Source organism: Phyllobates terribilis, unplaced genomic scaffold, assembly GCF_046119375.1.
Source record: "Phyllobates terribilis strain yellow unplaced genomic scaffold, ASM4611937v1 Scaffold_1__5_contigs__length_1240528914, whole genome shotgun sequence".
Lineage (NCBI taxonomy): Eukaryota > Metazoa > Chordata > Amphibia > Anura > Dendrobatidae > Phyllobates > Phyllobates terribilis.
Window position 1 is genome coordinate 237,028,103 of NW_027362761.1, and position 12,790 is coordinate 237,040,892.

The window sequence follows — 12,790 nt, forward strand, 5'->3', positions numbered from 1 at the left end:
CCAAAATGCGTTGGGCAATTTCTCCTGTTACCCTTGTGAAAATAAAAAATTTGGGGCCAATTAATTTTTTTTGTGGGAAAAAATTAGATTTTTTATTTTCACGGCTCAACGTCAAAATTCTCTGAAGCACTTGGGGGTGTTTTAATTCTGAAGAAAATAGGGACACTATTGTGACCAGAAGACTGTACAATACTTTCATTCAGATCACTGGAAAAAAAAATAATTACAGCCTACCTTCTGCTTCTTGTGCCTCTCGTGCTTCTTTCTGTAGACGCTGCCGGAGCAGCTCCTGCTGTTTCTCCAGGTACTGCTTTATGAAACTGTTTTGTCCCATTTCTTCCCCCATCTGCAGGAAATAAATATTTAGTTATACTGACTACAACGGTACAGAGGGAGTAACACTGTGCTCTGTCGGACAACATTTTCGGGCTTATATGCCTACTGGAAGCGGACACCCAGACACCGTCTACTACATCTGGGTGTCCACCTCCCATAAGCTTACACGCCCAAAAACAATGCACGACAGAGCACAAGCGGAGTTAGCCTGCATCATTATAGTCAATGGCCCCCGTTGGTGCAAACATCCAAATCCCAGGGGGGAGAGGAGTTCGGACTTAAGCCTCGACAGAACCACTGAACTTTGTGTGAAAGCACCCTTATTCATCACCCATGTACAACATATCAAGCAACTCCAGCACTTTCACTGTTGGCTCAGAGCCCGATGATAATGCACACAAGATGGTAGAAATCTTAGCCTTCTTGATATTGTAAAGTAGCCTCGTACAAATCTCAACCATAAGCCCACTGGCAATATGCAGTAAGCAATCCTCAGATGCTACAGAAGGTCCAACTAAAAATACAGGAGGCCATCATTGGCTTACACCTTTACTTTAACCTGTTATGCATCCATAGGTAAGGTGAGAAAATGCCACCTACATTTTTGAACCTGGCACTGGGGTTACACAGCACAGCTTAACCTTTTGATTTGACTACTCTGACCACAATGTTGGTCAAAATGCTAAGCAAGAAAAACAGCTAACATATGGAATATACAATAAATATCACTGGAGAAAAGTCACAAGCACCAGAGTCATTTAACTGCAGATATAGGGTTAATTTGTAAGTAAATAGTGTTACAGTGCTGTCCAGTTGCCTTACTGAGAGTGCGACTACAGGCAGAAAACGTAATTATTTCCTCCCGGAAGCAGCTGGCTTTCAGTCATGGGGGTGTGCATGGAGAAGCTTTAGTCACTGCCCACTATACTGGGAGCGGCAGCACTTGGATTGAGCTGCAGCACTTCTGTGCAGAGCTGGCTTACAGCTGTGAGCGGTGACTAACTGCTCTATGCACACCCCCATGACTGAAAGCTGGCTGCTCCTGGAAGGAAATAAGAACATTCAGTAAGGCATCCGGGCAACATTGTAAAGCTATTTACCTGCAGATTAACCGTGTTTCAGAGGGAAAATAGCATTTTCTCAGGTGAAAATGCTTGCAGACTTTTCTTCTTAGATTGGACAACCTCCTTAAAAAGGACCTAGCCTAATTTGGCCCACGGAAAAAGAAGAAAAAAAATCACACACACACAATTATCACCAATCCACAAGATAGCCCTGACATTCCTCTAGAGGTGCCAGAGTCCCCGAGCCAGTCTCCTTGCTTTCTCGTTTGGCAGGGACGAGCATCCGACCACTATAGCAGTCACTTGTCAGTCTCTGTCAGAAGGGGAAGTATAGAGACTGGTGGGGACCTAGGAACCGCTAGAACGGTAACTTTGGGGCTTCCATAGAGGAGTATACTTTATATTCAGACCATGCTGGCCCGCTCTTAAATGAAAGAAAAGGGGTGGACAACCCATTTAAGATCTACTGGCCCTTAGGTTACTTTGCATGTAGGATGTCCATAAAGTATTTATCTGGATACCAAAGGGAAGATGGCTGATTAAATGCCTCTTCTAGAAACCAGAATTGAAAGCGGCTCTGGTATAGTTAGCCAATTTATGCAATGCATGGTCAGCCATACATCTGAATGCCCCCAAAGCACTGCTATATATAAAACAAAACAAAAAAAAAAAAAACACGTCTTTTAGTCAAAGAGTCACAAACTGACCCCGCATGGAAATTAACAATGTAGCAATAAATATACCTGCGAGTTGGGCTGAAAACCGGTGTGAGGTGTAGAGTGTTTCTGCAGGTTTTCCAGCATTAAAGCCTAAAATATGAGAACGAAAAAACATGTTACAAAACGGCAGGCACAGACACAATATACATGGAGGTATACATTTCCTCACGCTTCCGGTCTAGCAATCAATCTTAGGAAATAATTCGTGTCTCACATCCTAATTTCCTGAATTTCTCATGGATTAACCATTTAGTCCATGAAAAGACATTAAGGTACATATTGTGCAGCTCTTATTGTAGTCTAAGGGAGGTAGGAAATCACTGCACAAGTCACTCTGCTATTTCTCCCTCTGCAATGGGACACGAAGTACAGCCAGTTCTCCATTTTGCAATACACATGCAAGACCCTGTTCTCACTTGGTGGGAGAGAAAAAAAAACAACGGAAATTTGGAGTAAATTTACAATTTTCAAACTTTGAATTTTCATGCCCTTAAATCAGAGAGATATGTCACAAAATAGTTAAATAACATTTCCCACATGTCTACTTTACATCAGCACAATTTTGGAACCAAAATTTTTTTAACTTGAAGTTACAAGGGTTAAGAGTTGACCAGCGATTTCTAATTTTTCCAACAAAATTTACAAAACTTTTTTTTTTTTCCACATCACATTTGAAGTGACTTTGAGGGGCCTTAATGAAAGAAAATACCCAAAAGTGACACCAGTCTAAAAACTGCACCCCTCAAGGTGCTCAAAACCACATTCAAGAAGTTTATTAACCCTTCAGGTGCTTCACAGGAATTTTTGGAATGAGGAAGAAAAAAAAAAATGAACATTACATTTTTTTTTTTTAACAAAAAAGTTACTTTAGACCCAAATTTTTTTATTTTCGCAAGGGTAACAGGAAAAAAAAAAATAGACCACAAAATTTGCTGTGCTATTCCTCCTGAACACACCAAAACCCCATATGTGGGGGAAAACCACTGTTTGGGAGCACGGCAGGGCTCGGAAGGAGCGCCATTTGACTTTTGAAATGTAAAATTTGCTTGAATAATTAGAGGATGTTAGGTCGCATTTGGAGAGTCCCTGATGTGCCTAAACAGTGGAAACCACCCCCACAAGTGACCCCATTTTGGAAACTAGACCCCTCAAGGATTTTATCAAAGGGTATAGTGTAGATTTTGAACCCAGAGGTATGACACAGAATTTGATGACATTAGGTCATCATATTGAATAAGTTGTCATTAGTCTTGAGTGCAAGTACTCGCTACTTGAGTTTGCATTGAGTACTTGAGTGACATGCATGGCACGCAATCCCCACATGTTTTTTTTGGCTGTATAACAGCAGCAAAATATACGGGGCGGAGACTAGAGTATGTCTGTGTGTGACACTGACTGCAGACTTATGAATCCCCCCAGCACACACACACTGCGCCCCAGGGGCATTTGCTGGTTTCTGAGCCGGGACCGGAGGGTATGTAATGCATTATACATACTCCTGGGCAGAGAGCGTCCAGTAGGCACGGCCTGGCTTCATACACTTGTAAAGAGCGATGCCACGCCCTGATTAGTGATGTGGCATCCAGTGGGCGTGGCCTACTAGAGGGCACGGCCTAACTCCACACAAGTGTATGGAAGTGGGGCTGCGTCCACTGGACGCGCTCAGGCCAGGAGTATGTATAACTCATACATACTCTCCAGTCCCGGCTCAGAAACCAGCAAATCCCCGCAGCGCATAGTGCGTGTGCTGGTGGGGAGGGGGGGGAGGGGGGGGAGGGGGGGGGGGGGGATTCATAAGTCTGCAGTCACACAGAGTGACTGCAGACTAATCGATTTGGACCAGATACCCTCTTTAAGTCTCTATCACTTCAGAGTTCACTTGGACTCCATATCATTGTATTCTATGGCCCAGTCAAGGCTTCATCTGGATTTCGTCGTTAGGGAGAGTCAGGAGGAAACAAAGTGTGAACAGAGCCTAATAGTTTTGCAGACCCATGAGAGGCTGGCTGTTACAGAATGAAGAGTTAGTTAAACCCCTACTCCGCATGTTTCTGGAATTTGCAGCCAATTACTTTAGTACACTACAGAAGGCTTTTAGAAGGATGAGAGATGTAATCCTGGGGAAACAGTTACAAAGAGTAATGCACTAAACTAGTGAGTACAAGTAGCTGACCCTATAATGTTTGAATGCGGACCCATAAGGGCTCCCAGATGTGACAGCGATATAATACGTTGTTTTTTTTTTTTGTTTTTTTTTTTTTTTATGGTTACTATATATTTATCAATGACCTTGTAAATTGAATACAGAGTAGAGTTTCAATATTTGCAGAAGATACTAAGCTCTGCAGGTTAATCAACACAGGGGAGAAAAATTTAATGCGCACCTGTCAGCAGGATGGTGCTTAGTAAACCACATACACTGTCAGGTGGCAACATTACACTGCTTAAAATGATACCTCTGTTGATTAAATCCGTCCTGTGGCTCTTTTTTAATCTTTATTTTTATTTCTGAGATAATGGTATGCTCGTGCTCTGGGGCGGGACTATGGGAAGGGGCTGTAACTGGTGCTCTCATTATGTATGCCCGTCTCTGGCCTCTGACAGACAGTGACCTGCCTACTATTTTAAATACTGTCTTTGTAATGTCTGTGGCAAAGTGAAAATGTACATCCCCCAAAATGGCCACCGCGCATGCGCAGTAGCATCTTTCGGTTGCTGAGAGATGCTACTCGCACGATCGGTCGCCATTTTGCTTTTGGAAAAAGAATTTGGGTGCAGCAATATGGCGCCGCGGATGTGCAGTAGCATCTCTCGGCAATCGAGAAATGCTACTGCACAAGCAGTGAGGGCCATAATGCTGCAGACAAATTTCTTTTCTCTAGCAAAACGGCTAGAGAATGGCCACAAAATGGCTCCAGAGTATAAGGATATACAGTGCCTTGTGAAAGTATTTGGCCCCCTTGAACTTTTCTACCTTTTGCCACATTTCTGGCTTCAAACAAAAAGATATTAAATTCTAATTTTTGGGGGAAGAATCAACAAGTGGGACACAATCGTGAAGTGAAATGAAATTTATTGGATATTTTAAACTTTTTAAAAAAATTAAAAAAACTGAAAAGTGGGGCGTGCAATATTACTCGGCCCCCTTGAGTTAATACTTTGTAGCGCCACCTTTTGCTGCGATTACAGCTGCAAGTCGCTTGGGGTAGGTCTATCAGTTTTGCGCATCGAGAGGCTGAAATTCTTGCCCATTCTTCCTAGCAAAACAGCTCGAGCTCATTGAGGTTGGATGGAGGGGGGTTTGTGAACAGCAGTTTTCAGCTCTTTCCACAGATTCTCGATTGGATTCAGGTCTGGACTTTGACTTGGCCATTCTAACACCTGGATACGTTTATTTTTGAACCATTCCATTGTAGATTTTGCTTTATGTTTGGGATCATTGTCTAGTTGGAAGATAAATCTCCGTCCCAGTCTCAGGTCTTTTGCAGACTCCAACAGGTTTTCTTCCAGAATGGTCCTGTATTTGGCTCAGTCCATCTTCCCATTAATTTTAACCATCTTCCTTGTCCCCGCTGAAGAAAAGCAGGCCCAAACCATGATGCTGCCACAACCATGTTTGACAGTGGGGATGGTGTTTTGAGGGTGATGAGCTGTGTTGCTTTTACGCCAAACATTGTTTTGCATTGTGTCCAAAAAGTTTGATTTTGGTTTCATCTGACCAGAGCAACTTATTCCACATGTTTGGTGTGTCTCCCAAGTGGCTTGTGGCAAACTTCAAACGAGTCTTTTTATGGATATCTTCGAGAAATGGCTTTCTTCTTGCCACTCTTCCATAAAGGCCAGATTTGTGCAGTGTACGACTGATTATTGTCCTATGGACAGACTCTCCCACCTCAGCTGTAGACCTCTGCAGTTCATCCAGAGTGATCATGGGCCTTTTGGCTGCATCTCTGATCAGTCTTCTCCTTGTTCGAGATGAAAGTTTAGAGGGACGGCCGGGTCTTGGTAGATTTGCAGTGGTCTGATACTCCTTCCATTTCAATATGATCGCTTGCACAGTGCTCCTTGAGATGTTTAAAACTTGGGAAATCTTTTTGTATCCAAATCCGGCTTTAAACTTCGCCACAACAGTATCTCGGACCTGCCTGGTGTGTTCCTTGATCTTCATGATGCTCTCTGCAATTGAAACAGAACTCTGAGACCATCACAGAGCAGGTGCATTTATACGGAGACTTGATTACACACAGGTGGATTCTATTTATCATTACCAGTCATTTAGGACAACAATGGATCAGAGATCCTCACTCAACTTCTGGAGGGAGTTTGCTGCACTGAAAGGGGCCGAATAATAATGTACGCCCCACTTTTCAGTTTTTAAATTTTTTTTAAAAAAAAGTTTAAAAATATCCAATAAATTTCATTCCACTTCACGATTGTGTCCCACTTGTTGATTCTTCCCCCCAAAAAAATAGAATTTTATTTCTTTATGTTTGAAGCCAGAAATGTGTCAACAGCTAGAAAAGTTCAAGGGGGCCAAATACTTTCAGAAGACACTGTAGCAGAACAGGAGCAGGTGCAGAGAAGAGCAACTAAGGTTATTAAGGGAATGGGTTGGCTGCAATACAAAGACAGGTTATCAAACTTTGGGCTATTCAGTTTGGAAAAATGAAGGTATAGGGGCGATCTTATTACAATGTACAAATATATGAGGGAACAGTACAGAGATCTTTCTAAAATTCTCTTTATAGCAAGGCCTGCAACAGTAACAACGGGGCATTCTGTACATCTAGAGGAAAGAAGATTTAATCATAAAAGATATTCTTTACTGTACAAGCAGCGAGACTATGGAACCATCTGCCACATGATGTTGTACTTTGTATAGTGAATCAACCATTACAAGGAGGGCCTGGAATCCTTTTTGTAAAATAGGATGTTACTGGTTATGGGTAAAAGATTCTGTAGTGAGACAATGATCCAGGGAACTAGTCTGATTGCCAAATGTGGAGTAGGGAAGGAATTTTTCCCCTAAAATTGGGCAATTAGCACCTGCCTAATGGGATTGTTGCCTTCCTCTGGATCAACGTTCGGTTATTCGTTGAACTTGATGGACTTATATCTGCCTTCAACATTAAAAACCAAGAACCTATGTAACCACGATTTTCATTTTTTAACCTGCAATGTGTTCATCCACATAATATTACTTCAAAGGGTTGTCTAGTACAGGGCGCTGTAGAGTCCGAGTCGTGAAGTCGGTGTCGGTATAAAATGAACCGACTCCGAAAATATATAATAAATTGGGTACAGCAGTTCAATGCAGTTTGTGGGGAATATTTTTTCATAAGAATTTGGGAAAGTTATGAAATGTCCTATAAATGTCTGTCCTATTCCTGATCTAAGGGTCTAGACTTTTAGCTGAGATGAATCTGTGCTACAGTTTATGTACATAAGTAATGAAACTCCTCCTCTACAGATAAGGGGGGGGGGACACAAAAAGGGAAGGAATGCCTGCACTCATCTCAGAACTGCTGGAGTGAACAGAAAAGCAGGATTAACAAAAAAGAACAGGTTCTAACTATTATAACTGATAATGCTTCAAACATGATAAGTACAATTAAACTGATGAATGAGAATAATGAAGGTGAACGGCAGCTAGAAGAACATTTCAGATTCAGTATGTTGGCGATGGAAGGCCACAGTCCTGTTCCTATAACGGAGGAACAAACAGATATTACTACAGAAGAACAGCAAAATGATTCTTTACAATTAGATGATCTTGTTGAAGCTGCTTCACACCTCTTTCCTATTCATCATATGCGCTGTGTTGTGCACACGCTGTAGCTGGCAATAAAATAATCTGTAAGAGGGACATGCTGCAACTGTTATGATCTGCAACATGTACTAAGGAAAGATAGGGGAAAGCGGTCCCTACAGTAAGACTAAGCTGAATCCCTACGATGTAGCGGGCTGCCTGTTCCTAGCAAACAGACCCGCCTTAGTCCTCGGCTAGTCTGAACGAAGACCTATAGAATTAAGGGAGGGGTCCCTAAAAGAACTGAGGACTGGGACAAAAAATGGGACAACTCCTTAACAGAGAAGTTGTTGCAGAACACAAAAAGACAAACAGACAAAAGGGTACTAGAGGTCCCAGAAGGACCAAGCAAACTGACAGAGAAAGACACCGAAGCACCTGGCTAGAGAAACAGTCAAACACTGAAGTCCAGCAAAGCCAAAAGGGCAGAGCTGGAATATAAAGGCAGATGGTCACGTGACCGCAAAACACAAGATGGAAAAAAAAACAAACAGGAGGGTTCTAACAGCAACTCTGATTAGCAAAGTGAGGAAATTGGCTATTGCTGCCAGAACCCCTAAAATTGATTCCATCTTGCAAAGATGTATTGGAAAAGCGGCAATTGTGGAATTACAAAATTTTTCGCTTGCTCTCAAAGAAGTAGAAGAGTTCAATCCTTCATAAAAACTGACTGTGCACGAGGCAATTCCTTTATACTCTGAAATTGTTAGAGATGTTTCCCATGTGGTTACTGCTTTGTAACCAACCCAAGTTAGTGTAGAGAGGTTGTGCTCTAGCCTTAAAATAATTAGGTCAGATTTGAGGTCATCTATGAAGGAGGATCTGATGGAGGGGATACTATTTCTCAGAACAAATTCATAGACTGCACAAATGTTATTCAGTACGTTTTTTGTTGAAAACTGCCCCCCCCCCCCACTTACTGCATAGTGTATAATAAATTGTAAATTTGCAACTTTTTTTGTTCTCAAGTTGTATTCCAATAAATATATTTTATGTTCTATCTAAATAGCTTGATTATTGTATCATAATAATGGTTAAAAGCCTGATGTTACAATTTTACTACAGTAAATGTATCACTTAAACATGACCCATATATGAGGAAGCCGGAGCCATGGAAATTGAGGAGTCAGTGGTTTGGCTTACCGATTCCACAGCCCTGGTCTGGTACTGACACATTTATGACCAATCCTCATGACAAGTCATCAATGTCACCGCCAAAAGGCACTATCTGCTGCTGCAACCTTGAGAGGTAAAGCAAACAAAGCCAGAATGCCACAGCTCTGTTCACTGTGCAGTGGCAAGTATCTACTTATCTGTAGAGGTTCCAGTTGCCAGACCTTCACTGGTCTGATATTGATGACCATGGGACGGGGTCAATACCTTATCCCCCAGCAAACTCTGTAAATAAATTAATTGTTTATTTTTAGATCATTGATTCTATGGTGCTGTACATGTGAAGGGGTTACATAAAGGATACAGATATAAAATAAGGTAAACGAACTAACAATGAGACTAGTACAGCGGGGAGAGGGCCCTGCGCTTGCGGACTTGCATTCTACAGGATAATGGGGAAGGAGACAGTAGCGTAGGGGGTTACAGCAGCTTCGGTGGTGGTTGTGAAGTGGCAGCTGGGTCATTGCAGGCGGTAAGCCTTCATGAAGAGGCAGGCTTTCAAGTACTGTCTGAAGGTTCAGATTGTTTAGGATAGTCGGATGTGTTGAGGTACAGAATTCCAGATGGGGGACAGTCAGGAAAAGTCTAGGAGGTGATTGGGTGAGGAAAGTGGAGGAGAGAAGGACCAGAGGTTGCATGTTGGCATATATTGGGAGATTAGTTTTGAGATATACGGAGAAGACAGATTATGGACGGCTTTGTAGGTCTGTGTTAGCAGCTTGAGCTGGATACGTTGGGGAATTGGGAGCCACTGAAACAGAGGAGTAGCGAGGAGACAGGTGGATTCGTCGGGCAGCAGAGTTATTGACAGACTGGAGAGGTGCAAGAGCGTTAGCAGGAGGCCACAGAGGAGGATAAAGGTCACATATAATAGAATGAAAGCCACATAACCATAACCACCTTTTATCGCCGGCAGAAAGGGGGATACAGCTGGCAAAGGTTATTTGATAGATGGACAGCCTTTGACATCAGCAGCACTGAGAGCATTAGGCAGTATCTCAGGCTAGCCAAGTACTGTGCATTGTATGAAAAGCTGGCGTCTATTGTAACTGAATGCATAGGAGACTGGAATTTGCTGATCTGTGGGAGAATGTCTGAAACGAAGGGCACCAGGTGCTTTCTTTTTGTATCGAAAGCCTCAGCCGGCTCAGTTGTGGGTACAATTTATTTTTCCCATCTTTTTATATATGACACTTCAAATTTGTTTGTTTTTTTTTCCATAAAAGTAGTTCTTGGAACCAGGGCTGTGGAGTCGGAGCCCATTTTGGCGGAGGCGGAATAAAATGGACCGACTCAGACTCCTAAAATACACTGCTCAAAAAAAAAATAACGGGAACACTCAAATAACACATCCTAGATCTGAATGAATGAAATATTCTCATTGAATACTTTGTTCTGTACAAAGTTGAATGTGCTGACAACAAAGTCTCACAAAAATCATCAATGGAAATCAAATTTATTAACCAATGGAGGCCTGGATTTGGAGTCACCCCCAAAATTAAAGTGGAAAAACACACTACAGGCTGATCCAACTTTGATGTAATGTCCTTAAAACAAGTCAAAATGAGGCTCAGTATTGTGTGTGGCCTCCACGTGCCTGTATGACCTCCCTACAATGCCTGGGCATGCTCCTGATGAGGTTGCGGATGGTCTCCTGTGGGATCTCCTCCCAGACCTGGACTAAAGCATCCGCCAACTCCTGGACAGTATGTGGTGCAATGTGACGTTGGTGGATGGAGCGAGACAGGATGTCCCAGATGTGCTCAATCGGATTCAGGTCTGGGGAACGGGCGGGCCAGTCCATAGCTTCAATGCCTTCATCTTGAAGGAACTGCTGATACACTCCAGCCACATGAGGTCTGGCATTATTCTGCATTAGGAGGAACCCAGGGCCAACCGCATCAGCATATGGTCTCACAAGGGGTCTGAGGATCTCATCTTGGTACCTAATGGCAGTCAGGCTACCTCTGGCGAGCACATGGAGGGCTGTGCGGCCCTCCAAAGAAATGCCACCCCACACCATTACTGACCCACTGCCAAACCGGTCATGCTGAAGGACGTTGCAGGCAGCAGATCGCGGCTCCACAGCGTCTCCAGACTCTGTCTAGTCTGTCACATGTGCTCAGTGTGAACCTGCTTTCATTTGTGAAGAGCATGGGGTGCCAGTGGCGACGTTGCCAATCCTGGTGTTCTGTGGCAAATGCCAAGCATCCTGCACGGTGTTGAGCTGTGAGCACAACCCCCATCTGTGGACGTCAGGGCCTCATACCACCCTCATGGAGTCGGTTTCTAACAGTTTGTGCAGACACATGCAAAATTACCTCCAGCAGGTCACAAATGTGCAGGGCTCTGGCAGTGCTCCTCCTGTTCCTCCTTGCACAAAGGTGGAGGTAGCGGTCCTGCTGCTGGGTTGTTACCCTCCTACGGCCCCCTATACGTCTCCTGGTGTATTGGCCTGGCTCCTGGTAGCAGCTCCAGCCTCTAGACACTACGCTGACAGACACAGAAAACCTTCTTGCCACAGCTCGCATTGATGTGCCATCCTGGATGAGCTGCACTACCTGAGCAACTTCTGTGGGTTGTAGAGTCCGTCTCATGCTACCACGAGTGTGAAAGCACAACCAAAATTCAAAAGTGACCAAAACATCAGCCAGGAAGCATTGGTACTGAGATATGGTCTGTGGTCCCCACCTGCAGAACCACTCCTTTATTGAGGTTGTCTTGATAATTGCCAATAATTTCCATCTATTGTCTATTCCATTTGCACAACAGCATGTGAAATTGATTGTCAATCAGTGTTGCTTCCTAAGTGGACAGTTTGATTTCACAGAAGTTTGATTTACTTGGAGTTATATTCTGTTTAAGTGTTCCCTTTATTTTTTTGAGCAGTGTATATAATAAATTGGGAACAGTAGTTTAATGCAGTTTGTGGGGAATATTTTTTCATAAGAATTTGGGAAAGTTATGAAATGTCCTAAAAATGTCTGTCCTATTACTGATCTAAGGGTCTAGACTTTTAGCTGAGATGAATCTGTGCTACAGTAAATTTATCACTTAAACATGAGCCATGTATGAGGGAGCCAGAGTCGTGGAGTCAGTCATGGAAATTGAGGAGTCAGAGTCGGAGGTTTGGCTTACCGACTCCACAGCCCTGCTTGGAACAGCTGACCCGCACGAAACCCTAGGTGTGAACATGGCAGAAAGTTGTTGTTGTTGTTGGATTTGCTTATGGAGTCATGAACAAACTGCACAAAGCACAATTAAACCCTTCCCACTGAAGCTTGTCTTCTGATGAAGCTACAAAATTCTGGCATGTGTCACTGTATGTTGTAATAACTCTGCAATACTTCTACATATCTCAGTTATTTAGAGACTTTGTGACATATTACACTTTATGTTCATGGTAAATTTAAGTCAATATAATTGGCATTTATCAAAAATTAGAAAAATTAGCAATTTTCAAACTTTACATATTTATCTCCTTAAACCAGTGATACCACATAACAGTTAAGGGTGTTGTCCAGACTAAAACAAGTCTGCAGTCACTCTGACTGCAGACTTGTGAATCCTTTAGGAGCGTGCACAAGTATGTAGTGTTGAGCGAGTACGAGTATGTTCTATTAACCCTCCCCCCCCCCCCCCCGCCCCGAGTATGCTCGGGCCGAGCTCCGAGTATTTACAGCTGCTCG

The 12,790-nt window shown here is 43.1% G+C and overlaps 1 protein-coding gene across 1 annotated transcript in view; it reads right to left on the reverse strand.

Moving 5' to 3' along the window:
* Positions 1–12,790, reverse strand: part of ACIN1 (apoptotic chromatin condensation inducer 1) — a 122,718-nt gene that overhangs the window by 86,161 nt on the left and 23,767 nt on the right. Inside the window, exons 2-3 of the mRNA XM_073667051.1 lie at positions 2,144–2,209; positions 235–346 (exon numbers count right to left, since the gene is read on the reverse strand). Of these exons, the coding sequence (XP_073523152.1) occupies positions 235–346; positions 2,144–2,209 (178 nt within the window). The remainder of the gene's footprint in view (positions 1–234; positions 347–2,143; positions 2,210–12,790) is intronic.